We start from the raw sequence: 21,214 nt of genomic DNA, 5'->3' as shown, positions 1-21,214 counted from the left end.
GCAAAAGGCCTCACTGTGTGAAAAGCTCTCGTTGATATGTTGGCGCTGTGTTCACTGCCTGAGAAGAACAGGGGGAGAGACATCTTAATAACAGCCTTCCCTATTCGACTTGAGACTCCACAGGGCACTAAATTGTTACCTGAGCCCAAGTTGAGTCTGTGTGACTGACTACCTAATAGCCATCTGCCTCTGCTTTCTTTTGATCCAGTGCTATTATGAGACTTAAGCCTGAAATCAATCAAGTAATTACAACAGAACCACAGGGCAAGTGTCTATAGATGCTGTAAGGAACAGTAAGGTCTTCCCAGGTTCTAATTTAGAGCAGTGCACTTAATTTCATAGTTTGCATCTCTTGGGCTAATCTTGGTGGTTCGTAGGAGATTGAAAGGAACCGAACCTACCACTTTCCGAGGAGAATTTAAGGCAAGACAACTGTGAAATTAAAGTGACGACCACTTCCACTAGGGATGACACTAATTGTTGAATTGATTTATTCGAAGCAGGGAACTTTTTCAATCGTGGTCCACTTAGTCCATCTCTTAGATGTAATCCAGGGTAGTGACTCACACTAATGAGTTCCCAAGCTAATTATTAAGATAAATATCAACAGATATTGATCACTTTTCATGAAGACACCTTCGGGGCAAAGAATAAAACTTGTCATTTAGCAACAATTAAGATTTAAAGAGCTGGAGGCCACACGCATTTATCTTTGGATGTTCAGGTTTTCCTAGATCTTGCGGCTACAGGGAAGAAAAAGTTACAAAACTAGGATTTTCTCTGACATCCGAGATCCACAAAATCTTACTTTAGTGCACTTCAAGAATAGAAAACATGTCAGAGCTGCCTGTGTTGACAGTGGTTCAGGATAACGATGAATTTCAGGGAGTAGGTATGGTTCATTTTATATTCTGGGCCTTGCAGAAGTGTAAACAATATCAAGAAGTTTGCATTCAAATTTATTTAGCCCAATAATTAACGCATTGCCACATTTATAATGATCTTGGATCATTTTATGCTGCTCATAACATTGCAAATGACCTCACAGATGTTTCATTTCACATTTAAAATAATACAATACCACAATTAATGTTGCCAGAAGAGACAGTGTAGCACCAACACTTAAATGTACACCCACCTCATTAATGTTTGGTCCACAGTCTCAATTTCAGTCAACACTTTCACTATTGTAGTCATTATGTGACATTGGTCTTGCCAAATGAGATGCTGTGCTTCCTAGATGGCATATTTACACAAATACAGCAAGGGATAATTACTCTGTTCGAAAACATAGAGAGCTGCATTGCTGCCTACAAAGGCAGCTGCCTACTAAGGTGACAGATTTGGAACGCTCTACATATGCAGTATCTCTGCAAGTGAAATGCATGGAAGATTCATTCCTGTAGCTCAAACAGAAGAGCATGACGCTAGCAATGGCAAGATTATGGGTTTAACTCCCAAATGTATGTAAATGTATTTACCTTTTTAAGGGCAGTTATGGCCTAATGGTTAGAGAGTCGGACTTGTAACCTGAAGGTCACAGGTTCTAGTCTCAGTACCGGCAGGTAGATGGGGGATTGAATGAACGAATGAATGGATGGTTAAAACACAGAGCACAAATTCCAAGTATGGGACACCATACTTGGCTACATGTCACTTTCACCATACCTTTTTTTTTTTTTTTTTTTTTTTTTGGGATAGAAGCATCTGCCAAATGCATAAATGTAATTGAGACTCAACTTACGACTGATTCCAGTACAGTTTGCCGTTAGCATGTTGCTAAGCTAACAGTGATACACTCTAATAAGCACAAAAACACATAAAACATGCATATGATGCCTTAAAATGCTGTCTAGGCAGGTTTTGGAACATAACGTTTTGTATTTTGCAGTATGATCCAATACTGGATATGATTAATACCTTAAATGTAACAAAATGATATGAACACACTGCCATTTTGAAGTCACTGATTGATAAATGACTTTAAATGAGTCTGGCGGAGTGCTGTCATCTCCAGAGCCTCTGCATGTGCATTGTGTGTATAAGCCTTAGTACTGATGAAAACATTGTCTGTGACACTGCAGTTGACGGATCAAAGGTTCCAACCTGATTCTTTTGAGTCAGAACTGCTGCAAGTGATCATTTTCACAGCTGCAATTTGGATATTATCTTCCTAAGCCTTCAAAGGAATTTGAAGACATAAAAGATGATGATAGAGAGATTCAAATAGCTCAATTTCTTTCCCTTTGTTCCCCGAGCCGATTTAAAATGGGCAAGAAAGTGCAAACAATGGGAATCACAACTCAAATCAAAGCAGTTGTCTGAAACTATGAAGACATACCCAACACTGGCATCAGGAACTGCACACTTAATGACCTCATTACGCATTGATAACACTGTAATGGACACAGCCTAATTAGTGGTATTTGCAAGACTATTACTATTAGCGATATACTGAAGTGAACATTCTTGCCAAAAACATGTGATATAGGGCTGCAGATAAGGATGGAGGTGTTAGGCTCTCACTGCCTGTATAATGCATCAGTCAGACAGGTCTGTGGTGCAGTCATGCTCATTATCTGTCTGAATTTCTCTATGTGCGTGTTTTGTAAACGCTTGCTGTAAACGCTGCCTCATAGCTAGACCCTGGACCTAACAATGTCATAGCAACCACAAAGGTCACCCTAGCAACCACAATGTAACATGCAATCACTTAGCATACCTTGGCAACCTCATAGAAACACCCTACAGCTAGCAATGGCTTAGAAACCACCCAGAACACCCTAACAACCACATACTAAAATGCTAAAAACACACACAGAATACCTTAGAAACTGCACAGCAACATCTTAACAATTACTCAGAACACCTTATAGCAAGATTCAGCATCCAGCAATGTCATGGCAACCACCAAGAACACCCTAGCGACTGCATATATCAACCAATCAAAACCACATAACAATACCCTCAAAACCCATAGTGGTGGGTTTTGAACTGGGCAAGACATTCTTTTTAGTGAGTAAAAAAAAAAAAAAACTTAAGTTGTCTTATTTGTTGTTTTCGGCTTTAAAAGGGTTTCTGGAACAGGTCAAAGTGCAAAGAGTTTTAACTCAACAAATAAATTTTTTATTTAGATTGCAAGAGTGCCTGTTACACCTCTACAACCTCTAAGAACTTGATTACATCCAAACCACAAAAGGCTGTTCAACAAACAAACTCTCATTTAATATGAATCAATCTGTTTTCTCCTTGGCTGCCCTCATCTCAGCCATGAGCGTGTTTATTTACAAGACCATCTCAACACTCAAAACCAAATCACAACCTCGGCAGGAACTTTTGAAATTTTGATGAGAGATCATACAACACTTGAAGTCACTTCTTTGCAATATTAAAGATTCTAAGGGTTAGAATGTGCTGTATTTTATTGGACAATCTCTTTCAAATGTACACAAAATCTATGGACAAAATGTAGCTGAAACAGATGTGCAAAATGTATGATCATTCAAGTCAGCTGTGAAAAAGCTTTTAAAAAAATGGAAATGATTGTGATAGTATATTGGTATAAAATCAATGGGTCTCATTCACTAAGGCACGTCCTGATTTTGCTGAGTTAGATGCGTTCCTGGGTCAACATTTTGTTGATCCTGGAACAACATTCCAGTATGAAAATTTAGTCTTAACCCTATTCCCACCCCTAAACCTAACCCTACCCATAAGTTATCCCAAAAATCAGAGGGAAATGATAGATGAATAACACTGATGAAGATGCACCAATTCATGATTTTAAGCCTAAACTTGACATAATCTGTAAACTTATCCCTCAAATCTGATTGGTTGATTTGAATGTTGTTCCAGGATCAACAATAATGTTGACCCAGGAATAAGTTGAACTCAGCAAAATCAGGTTCTGCTTCACGCACAGCATACAAATTTGTGCGTGAAATCTGCGTATGAACATTTTCACGAACAAATCATGATTTATCAGTAACTTTTGTTCTAAAATTTATTCTAAATTACGAAAAAATTTAAGAACAACTGAAACCACACATACGCAAAAATCACACACTCTTGGAGGCCTTATAAACATGTTAAGATTCAATTTTAAACATAGATATAGATTGTAAATATATTTCATATAGGTAAAAGAATAAGAAGCGGTACAGTCAAGTCAAATATTAAAAATAAAAAGAATACAATGTAAAAGATTACAGCATTGTTTTAGATGTTCGGTAAGTTCCGTCTCAAAATAGGCAATACGTCATAAAATCCGGCCAATCACGTTGTGAATGTATCCCTATGCCTTTAGATTCGGTATCTTTTGGTTCGGTGATAAAATTGCCAATCTGAACACTAATCGGACCAGGACTAAATGTTTTTTTTTTTTTTTTTTTTTCTTCTTTGGTCCGGACCAAATGAACAAAACGAACCGAACTACAAGTGTGAACGCACCCTAAGAGAAAATGGTTATCAGCACTCTTGCTCATGTGATGTTGCCTAACTATCGTTATATAAATCAGGAATGATTGGCGCTTTTTTTGACCCCATAACTTGGATTTTGGCAACACTTTTGTTAATTTTGTTGGCATTCTTGCCACAAAAAATAATAATATGTGTAAAAATCGGTGCCAAATACATTGGATGTGGAAAACGGGATGTTCTCATTCGTCCAACTTAAAAATTTCAGATAAATCTTCCATGAATTATATATAAATTATGTTCTTTTACTAACATTTTGAGAACATCATTCAAAATTTATTGAATGAACATCCTATTAACATTACAAGAGGAATGTTTGTTCATAACTGTGAGAGAACCGGTTACCTGGGAATACGCCATCCCAAGAGCATACATTCAACGTCTTTTTTTGAAATGCTCTCAGGTGCATCTTCTCCTCTAGTGGACAGAAGTTCAGTGAGCATGTTTAATTCAAATCAAATGAAGCATGTTAAAGTCTTGATGTCAGCGGTTATGCGCACAAATACAAACATACTGTAGCTTAGGATAATGAAGTCGAATGCATTCCACATCACACAGCGCTGTGTTCTCAACCATATGAAAAAGCGTTTCCGTTGTGTCCCACAGGATAAGCGCTGTGCCACTTGTGTGCCAAAGCAATAAGAGTGATAAACAGTGCGAACTGCCACTCATACAGGATAATCAAATACGTAAATTAGGATCATTAATAACTGTCTCCTCTCTTCTGATCCTGAGTAGACTATAAATCGCTTCATAAATAAAAATTAATGTACAAGCTGGGGTGGTTTGGAAATCTGGCACACAAAGCTAAGATGACACATACCTGGAGGTAGGTGTGGACGTAGGTGTTAGGTTTTCTTTAATTTCAGTCTGCAAAATAAAGTCTGCAAAAAATTCACTGGCTACACAAAGAAGAAGTGAAAAAGGCTTGCAATAAAGTGAGAAATTGTGCTAATCTGAGCTTTCTACCACACTGACAGAAGAGATATATGCCACCTCAGTGCTAAATCGGACAGTAGGCCCAATTAACAGAATTTGCTGAGTGCTAAAAAGTCTCTGAAGTTGTGTGAATCTGGAGATAATCCATATGCAAGGTGTTACAACATAAAGATAGCTACTCCCAGCTTTCTATAAGATATATTGGATTTATTTATTTATTTATTTATTCAGCATTCATATAAGCATGGCAGATTATAACATACACTACCAGTCAAAAGTTTGAAGTAATTAGGAATTTATTTAATGTTTTTGAAGGAGGTCCCTTATGTTCACCAAGGCTGCATTTATTTGATCTAAAATACAGTAAAAACAGTAATATTATGAAATAGGCTATTACAATTTTTAATCAATTTAATGCATCCATGCTGAATAAAAGTATTAATTTATTTTTTTCTTTTGTCTTAGTTTTGAATGGCAGTGTATCAGTTTCCACAAAAGTATTAAGCAGCACAACTGTTTTCAACAATGATAACAATAAGAACTTTTTCTTCAGCATATTAGAATGATTTCTGAAGGATCATATGACAATGGATACTTTTAAAATATATTAAAATACAAAGCAATATTATTGTTTTTACCTTTTGAACAAATAAATGCACCTATGGTGAGCATAAGAGACTTATGTATATTGTCAATGTATATTGTTATAATATAGCAGAGAAGGCACAATAATTTTTAATTAACCTTTTAAGACAATAAACTTTCATCCTAGATGTGGAACATTGTGCATTAAAGTTCGAAAATGTAATTTCTTAAATCATTTCTCCTAGAACAAATTTTTTTTTTGCAAACATACTGACCTCTGCACCAACATCTCCTTGGAAAGTCCAACACACATATAATAGGAAGTCTTTCCCTTAAGCTTTAAAAGCACTTTACCCCCAAAATCCGGTACATTTTAAAATATTTACATGATGCATTTATCAAAAAAAAAAAAAAAAAAAAAAAAAAAAGGTGTTTAATCTCCTCTTAATGGATAAAGTATAAACTAGGACAGGAATTTTTTGTCCCATCTGAAATTGATTAGATTATAAAATGTGGGTAAAACAAAAATAAAGGGTAACATTTTACAATAAACTTACATAAATAATCATATACTAATACCTGAATTAATACTTACAGTATTTCAACATGAACTCATGATTAGTGAAGATATGAACTAATCATGAACCAGTGAAGAGCTACCATTAACTATGACTAGAGTTATATGAATTAATGCATGTATAACAGCTGCCTTAAAGGATTAGTTCACTTTCAAATGAAAATTACCCCAAGCTTTATTCAACCTCAAGCCATCCTAGATGTATATGACTTTCTTCTTTCTGATGAACACAACTGGAGATATCATGACACATCCAAGCTATATAATGGAAGTGAGTGAGGATCAATGAGTATGAAGCTGAAAAAAGTGTCTCCATCCACATCCATCCATCATAAACAGCTCCGTGGGATTAATAAAGGCTTTCTGAAGCAAAGAGATGCATTAGTGTAAAAAAAAAAAATCCATATTTAACAACTTCTAAAATATCTAGCTTCCACCAGACCACCTTCTGTATTCTACTTACGAAGAAAGTGTAAAACTCTCGCAGTTCAAAAAGCTTATGCTACGTCCTACACCTTCCCTATTCAACTAACCAAAAAAGCTTAACTGACGTGACACCAGTTCACACCTTCGCCGATTGTGTTCATCAGAAAGTTATGTACAGCTAGATGGCTTAAAGGGTGAGTAAAGCTTGGGGTAATTTTTATTTGAAAGTGAACTAATCCTTTAACTAAATGTTGGTACATGTTTGATAGTTAATGTATTAATTAACATTTAGGGCGAAACTAAATCAATCAGGCACCATAAGAAAAAATAAGAAGTACTCTGACTTTAAATTAAATATTTGATTTAATTCTGTAATAATTTAAACTGTAATATCATAATCTGCCATCTGCAGCTTTGTGACAAATAATTGAAATGTCACACAATTATTTAGCCACTAATTACACAGATCCATGTAATCAAATATGGAAAATAGACTAATAACTACCACTAATACATTTAATTTGATCTAAACTGTTTTTTATTGTTCATTTATGTTTAGTCATAGCACCTTTTCTTCCAGGGAATAGAGCAAGTAGGGATTGTTTCTGGTGGGACCCTCATTAGTGACGGACTCTAGGTGCTCTATTGGTCTGTTAGTTGTGTTCCTACTGTATTGCTGGCATTTTAATCTAATCAGTGTTGACTGCTTTGGTAAACTGTATACTAAGTAAATATGGTCAGTTTCCAGTTGCATACAAAAACTGGTGGAATATTATTCTAAATCATCTGTTATGGCTGATACAAATGAGATGAATTATTCCAAAGAACTGTTTAAATGTTTTTGGTTTACTGAGTCTTGTTCATAACCTTGTTCATCATCAGATTAATCTCAGTTCAATAAGTCTTTGAATTGAAGAACTGCTCATTTTCAGTTCAGTTTATCCTAGATCCTGCCAAACAGCACAAACTGATTTTGTGAACTGGTTCTACTGATTCATTAAAAAGATCTGACTCAAGAGAACGATTAGTTTACAAATCGACCAACCCTAAAAGACTTCTCATATTTTTCTTAAGGAGCATGAAACAATCATGAGGTTATTTGGTTAGGCCCCATTAAGCAACACCAAATATTCTTCATGTCAGGTTACACCTTACCATCTAGTTTCATTCAAGATCCAGTAATTGGCTTCACTCTCTAATGAGGGAGATGTTTAGAATTAATCTCCATTCCTTGGGGTGTTTTGTTTTGTGTGAAAAGTGTCACAAAGACACAACGTCTCCACCGTTGATAGACATTTGTGTTGTTTACATATTCATTTATGTGATAGGTGAATTTCTTGTTGGGGAAACATGGCAAATTTCCCATTGATGGTTCACAGCTGACTTAAGCAATCAACTTTGTATTGCACAAATGAATGAGTATCATAATCCAAACATTTCACAGTGAATAAAGCTTGCTTTTTAAAAAATAAAACCTGTAAACACGGATGAAACTGACAGATTGTTATTCAACACTTTTGTTTAATCATGCAGAGACTGCTTTGAACTTTTTAGTACTTTATCTTGAAAGAATTGCTGTTTATTGTTTTGTCTGACTCACCCGCTTCTCTTGAAATCTGCATGAAGGCCTCGACTCCTTTCTCGCCATAGCTTCCCTCTGAGGCCACCGTAGACACGTAGTTCCATCCCATTGATTTCACTATATCCACCATGGCCTGCGCTTGGAAGGAGTCGGGAGGTACGACGCGAGAGAAGAAATCGTACCGGCGGTCATCACTCAGTTCTGGAGCAGTGGAGGCGTAGCTGATCTGTGGAATCTGAAACCAGATGAAAAGACAGTCGTTAGATTCACAGTTGTGCAGTTGGAAAACTGAGTTGGCCCAATTTTTATTTCCGTCAGCTCTTATAATGGAAAATGACAGAGTGTTCCTCGTCGTGATTCCGTATTGAATGTCAATTACTCAAACTTTCATAGGCAATTGTATCTGCCGTCTGTCTATTTGATGTGGTCATAATATGAATGCTGGTCTGCTGTGGGTTCTTGCAATGAATCTTATATCAAATGAAAATTGAGGCTGTACTGACTTTGGATCTCTCATTACTAACATAAGAAATCCTTACTAACATGAGCTAATGTGACACTATTATTGAAATGTCTGCTTCAAACCTTCATTTAATTTAATATAATGTCTTAGTTTTTAAAATATATGGTTTTCGAGTTTTAAGATTTCAAACCCTTTCAAACTAATTAATGAAATAAACTTTTGAGTGTACATTCAGTATTGTCAGTTAATGCATTAACTAACATTAATGTGAATCAGCAATGGCTGTTTGATACATTCTGATTCTTCCTATTGAGAAAAAAACATTATACTTTATGTATTTCACAACAACACACACATTATATATATATATACACAGACCACCCATCAGATCCCTAATCCTGCCTGACTATATTGTATAGCAAAAAGACCCATCCTCTGCAGTCAGTTTGGTGTGAGCATTATAAAAATTTGGTGTTTGACAGATATCAGAAACAGTCTTTCACTTCACCTACCAGCTGTCGACGCATACTACAGCGACACATTTATCAACTACAAGCTGCATAATATACTGATTGTTTTTTTTGTTTTTTTTTATCTGTTTTTTTTTTTTTGTTTGTTTTTTCTCCGTTGTGTAATGAAACAGCGAGTGCTGCATTTAAGTCGTTCACCTCAGGTCATGCTGAGAATTTACACAAACACTAAATGGTCACTTAACACCGTTTAGCATAAAATCACACAGATTCTACTCCCATGTCCTCCTAATAAACAGTCAAGGATGACTTCAACTCCAAAACTTGATGATTCAACCACTTGAAATGATGAACTACCTCCTGGATCAAAGCTTGTTATGAAGTTATAAAAATGTCCTTGGCTGAGGCATTGGACCCCAGATAATCATCAATGAGGGCCAACAGCATTCGGGCAATTTTCCAGTGTGTTCAATAACCACTTGCCTTGAGTCAAATTTCAGTATTAAGGGGGAACTGAATATGTAAATGTCTTCACACAATTTCAGATAAGCTAATTTGCAGTAGTCTTCACTAGCAAGCTAACAATATACTACATTATCCACCAAAGCCTAGGCATGTTTTCTATTTTCTGACAGATGCTTTGTCATGTCTCCTGCATTAGAAGTCTTGCACTTAAATTCTGACCATTTCCCAGTTATATCATCAAGGCATGTAAAAGCACGCTTCATGCCTAGGCTTCATGTGACACTTTTCTCGGTTTACTCAGTAAACACAGTAAAGTAACCTTGCAATGACCGTCAAAAGGCTAGTGAATACATTATGGGAAAAACAGACATATACTATAGACTTAATAAGAGGGAGTCAATGCGACACACATAGAAAAACAGATTCACTTTTTACACCTGCCATGGTGGGTGATTTGAAAAAACTGACTGCCCATGAACAATCATTACCACTCCATTAAACTGTATTAAAAAGTGACTTTGCAAATATTCAGTCACGCCAGACGATAAGCTAGTTCCTAGTACACACAAACACAATCTTAAAGGTCAACGCTCCAGTAGGCGTCTAAGAAATTCAACATATCCTTTGAAAATTTCAAAATGAGTTTGACTCAACTTCCGCTCAGGGTTTTCTTTGCAATTATCTTCATGCTTTTCCTCCATTTGACACAGGTCTGGGATTACTTGATCTTTGACCAAGTTGGGCCAGATGGATTCTTCTCAAAGTTAATTCCCTCCTCTGAAGAGGGCTTCCTGCTCATCAGCCAGCAAAGTTTGGCCAAACTTTTTTTTTTTTCAATTAGCCTTTTGATCTCACTTGATTTAATGGTGAGCTACGCTTTTCCATTAAATCATTTGGTAAGCAGGAAAATATATAAGGGACAGAAACATGGGGGTGGGCATGAGAACTGTGCACTTTTGAGAGAAAAACACCAATGTATTTAGCATTACATAATGTGAATAAACAATAGCTATCATGTTGCAATGAAAAAGGAAGCCCTTAAGTACTGTGTTGAAACAACTCTTTGGTGTATTGAACAATGCTTTGTCCTAAAACTATTTTGCAAGCCGTCAGTTTCTTTGCTAATTCTTTCTCCTGGCACGCAACTATCTTGGCTCTCGCAGCATGAATGCAATTTCTGTAAATCTCAGAAACTTTTGGAATGAAAAGGCAGAACAAAGCATGTTTGTGCAATGAATATTAAACTTTAATTATGTTATTGCAATGATGAAAGAAAATACAGGAGGAATTATGGGATAGAACAGGGAGGCATGGGAGGTGAAAATGTCATGAGGTTGCTTCAAACTTTTCTTGTCTGCATCTTGTACTTAAGGCTCAAGAAGTCAGAGTTCATGCTAACTGCTAGGCCACAGACAGAATCTTTCATGTTTGATCAAAGTTACTACCCAGTCAGAGACCCTTAAAGTTACAATAAATATAATATATATGACAGTATACAATACCTAAAAAACATTGGTATTGACCACCAGCACTTAAAAAAATCCAGTACTTTTGTCTTTCTTACTTTCCCCCTTAAAATATCAAAAAATCCTTGAAACAAGACAAATTTAAAGGTGCCCTAGAATGCTTTTTCACAAGATGTAATATAAGTCTAAGGTGTCCCCTGAATGTGTCTGTGAAGTTTCAGCTCAAAATACGCCATAGATATTTTGGGGCATCATCAAATATGCGTCGATTCAGTGTGCTTCCCCTTTAAATCCTTGCACTCCCCGCCCTCAAGCTCGCAACTCTAATACATTGCATGAACAAAATTCACACAGCTAATATAACCCTCAAAATGGATCTTAAAAAAAATTTCGTCATGCATGCTGCATGCATGCATTAGATCATGTAAGTACAGTATTTATTTGGATGTTTACATTTGATTCTGAATGAGTTTGAGGCTGTGCTTCGTGGCTAACGGGCTAAAGTTAACATTACACATTGTTGGAGAGATTTATAAAGAATGAAGTTGTGTTTATGCATTTTACAGACTGCAAGTGTTTAAAAATGAAAATAATGACGGCTCTTGTCTCTGTGAATACAGTAATAAACTATGGTAACTTTAACCACATTTAACAGTACATTAGCAACATGCTAACGAAATATTTAGAAAGACAATTTACAAATATCACTAAAAATATCATGTAATCATGGATCATGTCAGTTATTATTGCTCCATCTGCCATTTTTTGCTATTGTTCTTGCTTGCTTACCTAGTCTGATGATTCAGCTGTGCACAGATCCAGACGTTAATAATGCCTGCCTTTGTCTAATGCCTCGAACATGAGCTGGCATATGCAAATATTGGGGTGTACATATTAATGATCCCGACAGTTGGTGTTATGTTGACATTCGCCTGTTCTTCAGAGGTCTTTTAAACAAACCAAATTTACATAAGGAGGAGGAAACAATGGTGTTTGAGACTCACTGTATGTCATTTCCATGTACTGAGCTATGCCAAGGTAAATTCAATTTTCAATTCTATGGCAACTTTAACACTACATTAAATATTAAAACGTGTTTTCAGAGAATGTCCCTTAAAACAACAACAACAACAAAATGAAATTGACAAAGGGTGGTACACTTGTATTAACCCCCTGGAATTTGAGGCTGATTTGGGGCCTGAAGAAGTTTTGACATGCCCTGACATTTGTGCTTTTTTTGGTTGTTCATAAACATATAAATGACAAAAGTGTCATTACACTGTATTCAGCACAAACTATGCTACCATAATATGTGAGGAACATGTATGTACATGTTTGTGTTTTTGAAGGAATAACGTTTATGCGTGGTTATTGAAAAAACAAAAAACTTAAGTCACTGAAATAAGGCCAAAAAAATAATAATAAATCTGTGTTCACAAACTTCTGAGTATTTTTTTTTTTTTTTTATTCAGGATTTATTGTCATTACTATGAGTGCTGGATACTGTGTTTTCAATTCATACTTGCAGCCGGAGGACGCTCTGTGCACCTTTAGTCCACAAATGCCTGCTAAAGAAGAATAGGCAATCCAGGAACTAACAGAGGCCAGAGATCGCTAAATGGCTATTCAAAACACTTTTCAAGACAATAAATACACGATTGAGACGATGTATGCATGTATTGACTGAATTTGCGTCTGAACAGCGCACGCTCCGTGAGCGTGGCCGCATTAGGGGATAATGAGCTGAATCAAGGACTTCTGACATGGCTCTCTTTTCATACAGATTACATAAACAGAGAATATTTGTTTTCGATTTGACTTACACAATTTAAAACCTGACATTTCAATGTTTTTTTTAGACATAAGTAATTTTTTTGTGATTAGTATTCACTAAGTTACAGTTAATTTTCTGAGAACTATCAGATTGGACTTCGTTCAGAGGGAGACGAGAGATCACGCATCATGTTAGTTTTCTTTATTTTGCAAAAAGCACATTTTGTTGTTACTCTGAGTGTACACAAATAAAAGAAGATATTCCACAGATTAAAATGGTGTATAACTCTTAATTGTATGTGCAACATTGATGGAGTATTTTGAGTCTCTTTCACACTGGTAAGAAAAAACCACGGTGGTATCGCCGGCGAGTGTTAAACAAATAAAAATCAAAGTTCTACATTTCCAGACATGGAAAAGTCATGGAAAATTAAAAATGTGAAAGTCGTGAAATGTATTAGTCAAAAGATGTGGGGAACCCTTGGTAAGCCTGTGTTTACCAAAAATTGTTACTTCCTCTCAGCCATCTCCTCATTTCATGAGACCGACACACAAACAATTTCTTAATTATATTTTTCTTAAAGGTACGATCCACAACTTTTAGTTCCCCCAGAGATACCTCTTCATCTTTAGTGAAGTATAGTATAGACTCATAGTTAAAGTATGAGTAATTTAGAAATTGAATATATACCGTACTGTGCAAATGTCTTAGGCCAACACCAGCTTTGTCATTTTAGCATTAAGTAACACATAGTTTTAATCACCATTCATATTTATTTATTAATTTATTTTTTATTATTATGATACAAACAGAAAATACAGGAAATTAAAAAAAAAATAATAATAATAATAAAAAAAAAAAAGGCTTCTTTAAGCAAAAATCATTATTTAGTGTGACCTCATGGACTTATTCCAGTTCCTCAAAGAAGAACATCTGAGAAACTTCATCATGACTTCATCAGATTTTGAAAGTTTCCTTGGCCTTTCAGTCCTTTTCCATTCAGGTTTAAGAGAGCCAGTTCCTGCTATTGCTTAAATGTAAGGGGAGGTCACTAAATACTTGCCACTCTTACACGACTTTACAATATTGCTAAAACAACATTTAATGGTGGCCTAAGATTTTTGCACAGTACTATATGCTCTACCATCTTTTTGTTTGTTTCATGAAAGACATGTTTGCACTACCATCACCAGCTGAAACAATTACAGTTTGCCTCTTTCAACTCAAGTCAAGTCCTGAAGCAAGAACTCGTCATTCAAACTGTTCCAATTCAAATATGGTTTCCTCTGCCTCCAGCAAGCTTTGACTATCCGCTCCATGAGGAGTCAGAAGGAATAGATCTTGTAGCCCCCAAACAGGCAATAACAGATATCGGCTCGAGGTGAGGCCTAGAGCTTTCAAAAGCAAAACCCCTCCTCCTTTCTCCATCTTTCTTTCACATTCTTGTCTTTCACAGTTTCTCACAGACACACAAATAATATCAAGGCTCTGGATCGTAGCCTTAGCCCTTGTAAGCTGTCAACTGTGTATTTATGTGTCTGTGCGGATGACAGGAAGGGCCGTGATGAACATTGTTCGGCTTAGGGATGGCGCCCCATTATCGGACTTCATTATCTTGTCTATCAGGGTGACTGATCTGAAGGTGGCGGCTACTGTGTCCCCAGAATCCAGGGGCTTGTCTTGTGTCAAGTCAGAAGGTGTAAGAATAAGGTGTCCTGTTGGGCCATCCGTCAGGTGAAGGCATCCTTTTTCCAGCCACACAAACAGAGCTCAAAGAACCTCAAGATATTGTGGTATTCTTATTCTGAGGTGATTACTGGTGTCACTGTTAAGATTATTTGAGCAGTCTGACGATCAGATAATTCTGGGGCTGAGAAACTTCAAGATGTTTAGCCCATTCATTTTGCTTCAATGGTCCCTTCTGAATTGAAAAATATATTCTGTTTATTCAATTTATGCCAAACTAGGCTTGCATTTACAAAACATTTTTTTTCAAGACACTTGAGCTATATTATCGCACCTAAATAGTTTCATACCATCTTGCACCTCACACTTTGTGCTTATCTTCCAGTGTGATTCTCTGTTCTGAATTATGATCAAACCTCTCCGAAAGTACTCAGTACATAAATAAAGGTGCTGTGCTATCTGTATTTGAAAAACCATATTGAGAGGAGCTTCTTCAAATAAATGTCTGGACCAAGCCACTAGAAGTAAGGCAGCATATCTCTTCACATCATAATTTTAATTTATTTATTTAGTATTGCTATCATTTTTATCTATAGCTTCCTTGCGAGCTGGTAAACACTTCTTCTGCATTGTCATTCATACAACCACACTTCCTCATAAGTCAACATTTGGTGTGCAAAACAACCTGAAGGTTTTTTTTTTTTCTTCTTTTTTTTTTTTTTTTCACCTGCCCGTGCTTAATGCGGTCATGACCCTGAAGTCCTCTGCCTGGGCCAAAGACAAATTAGTTTCAGGATAATAGATCCGCCTTATGACCGCTGGGGGTCATTTTTTGCATCCACTTGAAAGGTCAGATGTGTTGACAGCACTCATAAAAAGAAACAGACGAGGTATTTGACAATGGGCTGATCCGGCATTGATCGGAGGTGGAGTGCTTCTACTTGAGTGAAATGGACAATTACTGCGGGCTGAGGCTACAGCATTGGATGTGTGACATGGTGGATGACATTTCCAGTGACATTTTCTTCACCTCTATTTTCCACCCAAAATGAGCATAACTGGTGACATTAACTTTTTATGGTGGCTTAGAACTTATAGAAGTAGCACCATTAGAAGGGTGAATATGTAACTGGATAGAGATCAAGATAAGAAAGAGATTGCCATGTCATTCCAACCTTGTGACTTTCTTTCTTCCAGTGAATACAAAAGGAGACTTTTTGACAAATGTTCACACTGCTCTTTACCATTCAACAAAAGGAGATAGTTACCAGGGACTGTCAGGCTCCAAAAAGGACAAAAAACACCATAAAACTACCATATAAGTCAGCTTGTGCACAATATTTCAAGTCTTCTGAATGGAAAATAACACTTTTGTGCTACTATACTAATACATTTAAGATACGTGTTCGAAAACAAAGCTGAACAGGCAGAGGTAAACGAAAAACACTGAAAAGGTGTTATGTGACATTTGAATTCTCCGCTTTTATGCAATCTCATGCATAATAATACAGTGCAGTGAATGGATTAAATGAGTTTATTCTTATGAATAATATGGAGAATATATACCTCACTTTTCATGACGCTGGTTCAATTTTACTTTTTAAACCATAGAAACAAAATAGAAATAAAAATATCCACTTTTCTCTTAATAATAAAAATAAGTGTTATTGTTGTTTTCATTGATGTGCAACTTGTATAAATAACATTTAAAAAAAATGTGTTTTAAGGTTTCATGACCCTCTAAGCCATAATTCACTGAAAAAAACTGCAAGAAATGCTAAAACCATTGTCGCATAATTGAACCTGGTGCAAAATACTTTCGCTGTATGCATGGAAAAGAGTAGCACAAACATTCTTCAAAACACCTTATTTTGTACTCAGTGGAAGAAATTCATACTGCTTGAAACAACTTGCGTAAATGGTTTTGGGATTGAGAAAATGGCTATTCTTGGTGAAATGTTTCCTGTAACACAAAGGCATTGATCGACCTGATGGTGTTTGTTTATATCACATGGCACATTGTTGACCATGCTATTAACATTGAACTATAACCCGAACACCGTCAACCACCCATTTCAGTAGACTTTCACACAAGGAATCTGACACTGCCAACTGGCTTGAGGCCAACAAAGAGGCCCAAATGCCGGGATTACCTGCATATGCCTGAAATTTAATCGCATTCCCAAGCTAGCTCAGTCCTTGTCCCTTAAATAGAAGTGCTACATAAATTAAAGAGAAATGCTTGGACTTCTAAAGGCTAGGGGAAAAGAACACAGCCTTGACAATCATGTAACGCAGCTGTGCCTCATGACTCAGGTCTCTGACGAATGCCTATGTCAACAAATCTAAAATTAAAAAACAAATGTAACTACCATGCCACATGCTGCCATCTCTAATGTTCTAATATGTGACACAAGGACCCCGAATGATTCAAGCTCTGGAAATCAAATTAATATGCAGCGAGTGTCATTGATGTGCAGTTCATTTGTGTGGTTCTTAGCAGTGGTGGATTTTAATCACTCTGACCCACTGCACTGAGATGCAGCAAATCACTGGTTTCATTACAAGCGCCCATTCTTCCCCGCCTGCTGCTGATTGTCAGCTGAAAGAATAGCTGCACGGTTTCAATCCCTTGACACGTTTTATACGGCATGGACAATAGCGCATGGCATTCCCTGGGGTGAAGTAGAGGGGAGCGAAACATCATAATGTCAATAATCGTTACAGTGAAAATAATTTAGCTGAAGAATGCTTAGAGCTCAGGCATTCAGTCGGTACTCTGGAAGACCTAAAGAATTTATTTTCCCTCCTTTGTTAATGTTAACGTTGCTGCACTACTCTCTTACAGGGAGTTAATCCTACCAAGCGCACTCAGATGGCATAATTCATCACATGTGAGTCTACTGTCATGGAGTAGATTATTCCTGCTTAATCAGGTGGTTTTAATTTGTCTGTTCTACATGTCTCAGGAAACCAGCAAATTTGGAGAAATTCGTCATTGTTTAATAGCATCCTAAAGATTAATCCTTTGTCTCACCAAATGAATGTCTCTCACCCCCTACATCTCATAATAAGGAGTTCATTGTGCATGTGGATATCGAACAGTGCCACAGGGGGAAAAGCTTTAACAATTAGGCCAACAAGAAAGGTATGAATCTTTCACTAATTAGGCTGCACAGTAAAATAGGCTCCTACTATATATTTTTGTCAAGTAAGCAATATGCTCTAAGATATGTTAGCCGTTATGCTAACTTACGCACAACTTAGCCTCCTCTTTGAAAAATCCTCCCTCTAAAGAAATGTAAAATCCAATGTCAGCAAAACCCAAATGCTTAACATGCTCAAATGTCTTCTGATTGGCTAAACAATAGCAGACTCACTTTTGCTGTATACAGAGAAAACCTGTCACTAAGACAGGTTTTCTCAAAACAACTATTTTGGCTACGTTCACACTGTCAGTCCAAATCCAGCTATTTGTGTATCCGATTGGAATCTGATCTAAAATTATTGACCGTCCACATTGCATATCACAACTGTTCAGATCCGATTTGTTTCTTCCAATGCTGATCTTTCATTTTATGGAATATCTGCATTGGTTTCTATGGCAATGACATTGCGTTGGTAGGTATACACCAAAAACAACAAAAACAACCGCAACATGGAGGGATTTGCAATAAAGATTTTGTCTTATTTACAACATGACAATGTGTAGCCGGCTAGCCGCCACGCTGAACTGCTGCGTCTTATGAAGCTGCGGCAGAACCGTAGGAGGCTGGTATGCGTGGCTTTATTCTGTGCTGTCATCTCTGCCGGTTTCAAAACATGTCTCCGTTATATTGTCATTTTCTGTACATCTGGCTTTTTGCAAACAACACAAACCTTGTTTCAGCAGCGACTTTCATCTTGTTTCCTATAACAACATCTTAGAATTTTAAGCCTTGTTCGAAACGTTTTGTAAAAATCACATTTCATATGATTTTTTTTTTTTTTTTTTTTTTTGCCATTCACACTTGCTACATTAAATCTGATTTCATAAATGTGATTGGTTACAAACATGAAGCAAGCAAAATCTCTGCGTGATGACGCCTATAGAATTTTAGATGCCTCTAAAATTCAAGATGTACAAGATAATTCAAGATAATTTTTAATATGATAATTCATATTAAAAATGCCTCTGTATGAGTTTTTGTCGCATATTTATATCATGATATAGCAATAGCACATGAGTAACGAGCACACTATCACACAAGGTCTGTTTTTGTTCCGAATAGTACAAGTGCAAATGTAATATTGAATTTATACTATAGTTCAATAAGAAGTTAATATATTGTATTATATTTGCCTGCTTTTGCTCAGTTTCACCAACGAAAATATTACCTATAAAGCTATAGCAGAGCGATTGCGCATCTCCAAGCAACACACAGCAGTGTTCCTTTTCTGAATGAATCAGCGTTTTGAGCGAATCAATCGGGTGAACCAATGATTCAATGGCCCATTTAGAGCCATTTACTTCATTCCTTAATGAATCAGCCATTTGATTCGAATGAACAAATGACTTGATGACTTACTCATTTAGACATATACCGCAACCTACTGCCAGTTTTAGTTTATTTAGAGTATCATTTTGTTAAAAAATAAATAAATAAATAAAAATAATATTTCAATATTAATAAAAAAATAAAATAAAAAAAACCATAAACAATTAAAGCTGGGGACACACCTAACGATTTGCTGAAACATTCTAAGACTGAACTGAACACACATACCCTTGTTTCCTTCGACCGGAGCTGATTTATATACTCACACACGGAATTTGAACACCGACTGTAATCGCAGACTGAACGCAACTGGCTCTGACTGGATGCATTTGAGCACGATCAGTCATAAGTATCAATTTACATTCATAATCGGCCTTACAATCGTTAAGTGTGTGCGCGGCTTAAGGTATATTTCACCTAAAAATGAAAATTCTGTCACCATTTACCCACCTTCACACACACACACCCTAAAAGTTTGTGTAATAAATTCTATGTTTATATATATATATATATATATATATATATATATATATATATATATATATATATATATATATATATATATATATATATATATATATATATATATATATTTATTAACACAATAATGGCTGTAATCTGCTGAGGGTAATTTCTCAGCCTAATTTGACGTGTGATTAATTTGTGATTAATTTGATTAATTGATCACCACATTGTGTATTCAATTACATTAAACATTTTAATAGCTTGACAGCCCTAAAAAAAACATTAATTAAATAAAAAGAGTTACATGGCTGGTAAATAGTTTTAATTTTTCTTACGGTTTTAAAAACTGAAAAACTTTACTTTTTATTGAAACATTTGTATAGCTTAGGGTTTTTTTTTTTTTTTTTTACCTACAGCAGCCAGTTCTTGCATAATGTGAACTTGCAACTAGATCATGAAAAGCCTCTAGCCAGACTAGCCTACAAAACCTCAAACAACCATTCACTCTCAAACATCAAAGATTCTCACTGCTAGAAACCAAAACCACATAAACTGAGCAAACTCCAGACACCATATCCTAATACCACTGCTGAGCCCCACACAAACACACTCAGATCCTACTGCACGAGGAGACACATATTTCCCTCTTAATCATTATTTATTAGCTTACAACATTGTTTACAGTGAGCTGATACAATTTCCACAGTACATCTTGGTATTAATGGACTTATTTTTCAATTAGGAAGCATAATTACAGTTCATTGACACTTTAACAAAACTGAGGATAATGGGAAATTGTTCATGGACAGGGACAAATTGTAAAATCTTTTTGACACAATAGCATTGGAGACATGGAGACATGGAAACTGGCGTAAAAGTGTACTGTGTAGATTTTTCTCTAACTGTCAGAACAGAAAAGCCTCTACTCCTTGTATTTTATGTGGAAGTTAGCCAATAATAACAATGGTCATTTAGACCCTATTTACACTGTGTATTAAGATGTGTTTTGTTCAATCGGATCACAAGTAGACAAGAGAGACACATTCCCATTTATACCAGGTGTTTTAATCCATCTCTTTTGTCCACTTCTGTCCTGATTTCTTTGAAGAGGGTCTATAAGCTTTTTCAGATCTTTCAATCTAATGGACGAAATAAGCTCATGCAATGAATGTGAAAGGAGACAATGCAAAAACATACAAAGAGCAGCAGCTTTAATTTTAGCATGAGACTCGTGCTATAGTTAGGTAAGCAGTGCCAGGAGATCGGGTTGAAAAGCTGCAAAACCACACAGAACACGTTGAG

At 36.2% G+C, this 21,214-nt stretch overlaps 1 protein-coding gene across 1 annotated transcript in view; it reads right to left on the bottom strand.

Moving 5' to 3' along the window:
* Positions 1-21,214, bottom strand: part of grm7 (glutamate metabotropic receptor 7) — a 253,251-nt gene that overhangs the window by 170,705 nt on the left and 61,332 nt on the right. Inside the window, exon 2 of the mRNA XM_067398520.1 lies at positions 8,604-8,820. Coding sequence (XP_067254621.1) covers positions 8,604-8,820 — 217 coding nt within the window. The remainder of the gene's footprint in view (positions 1-8,603; positions 8,821-21,214) is intronic.

Source organism: Chanodichthys erythropterus, chromosome 10 (assembly GCF_024489055.1).
Source record: "Chanodichthys erythropterus isolate Z2021 chromosome 10, ASM2448905v1, whole genome shotgun sequence".
Taxonomy (NCBI): domain Eukaryota; kingdom Metazoa; phylum Chordata; class Actinopteri; order Cypriniformes; family Xenocyprididae; genus Chanodichthys; species Chanodichthys erythropterus.
Note: the sequence above shows the minus strand (reverse complement) of the source record. Positions and strands in the feature narration are given on the sequence as shown.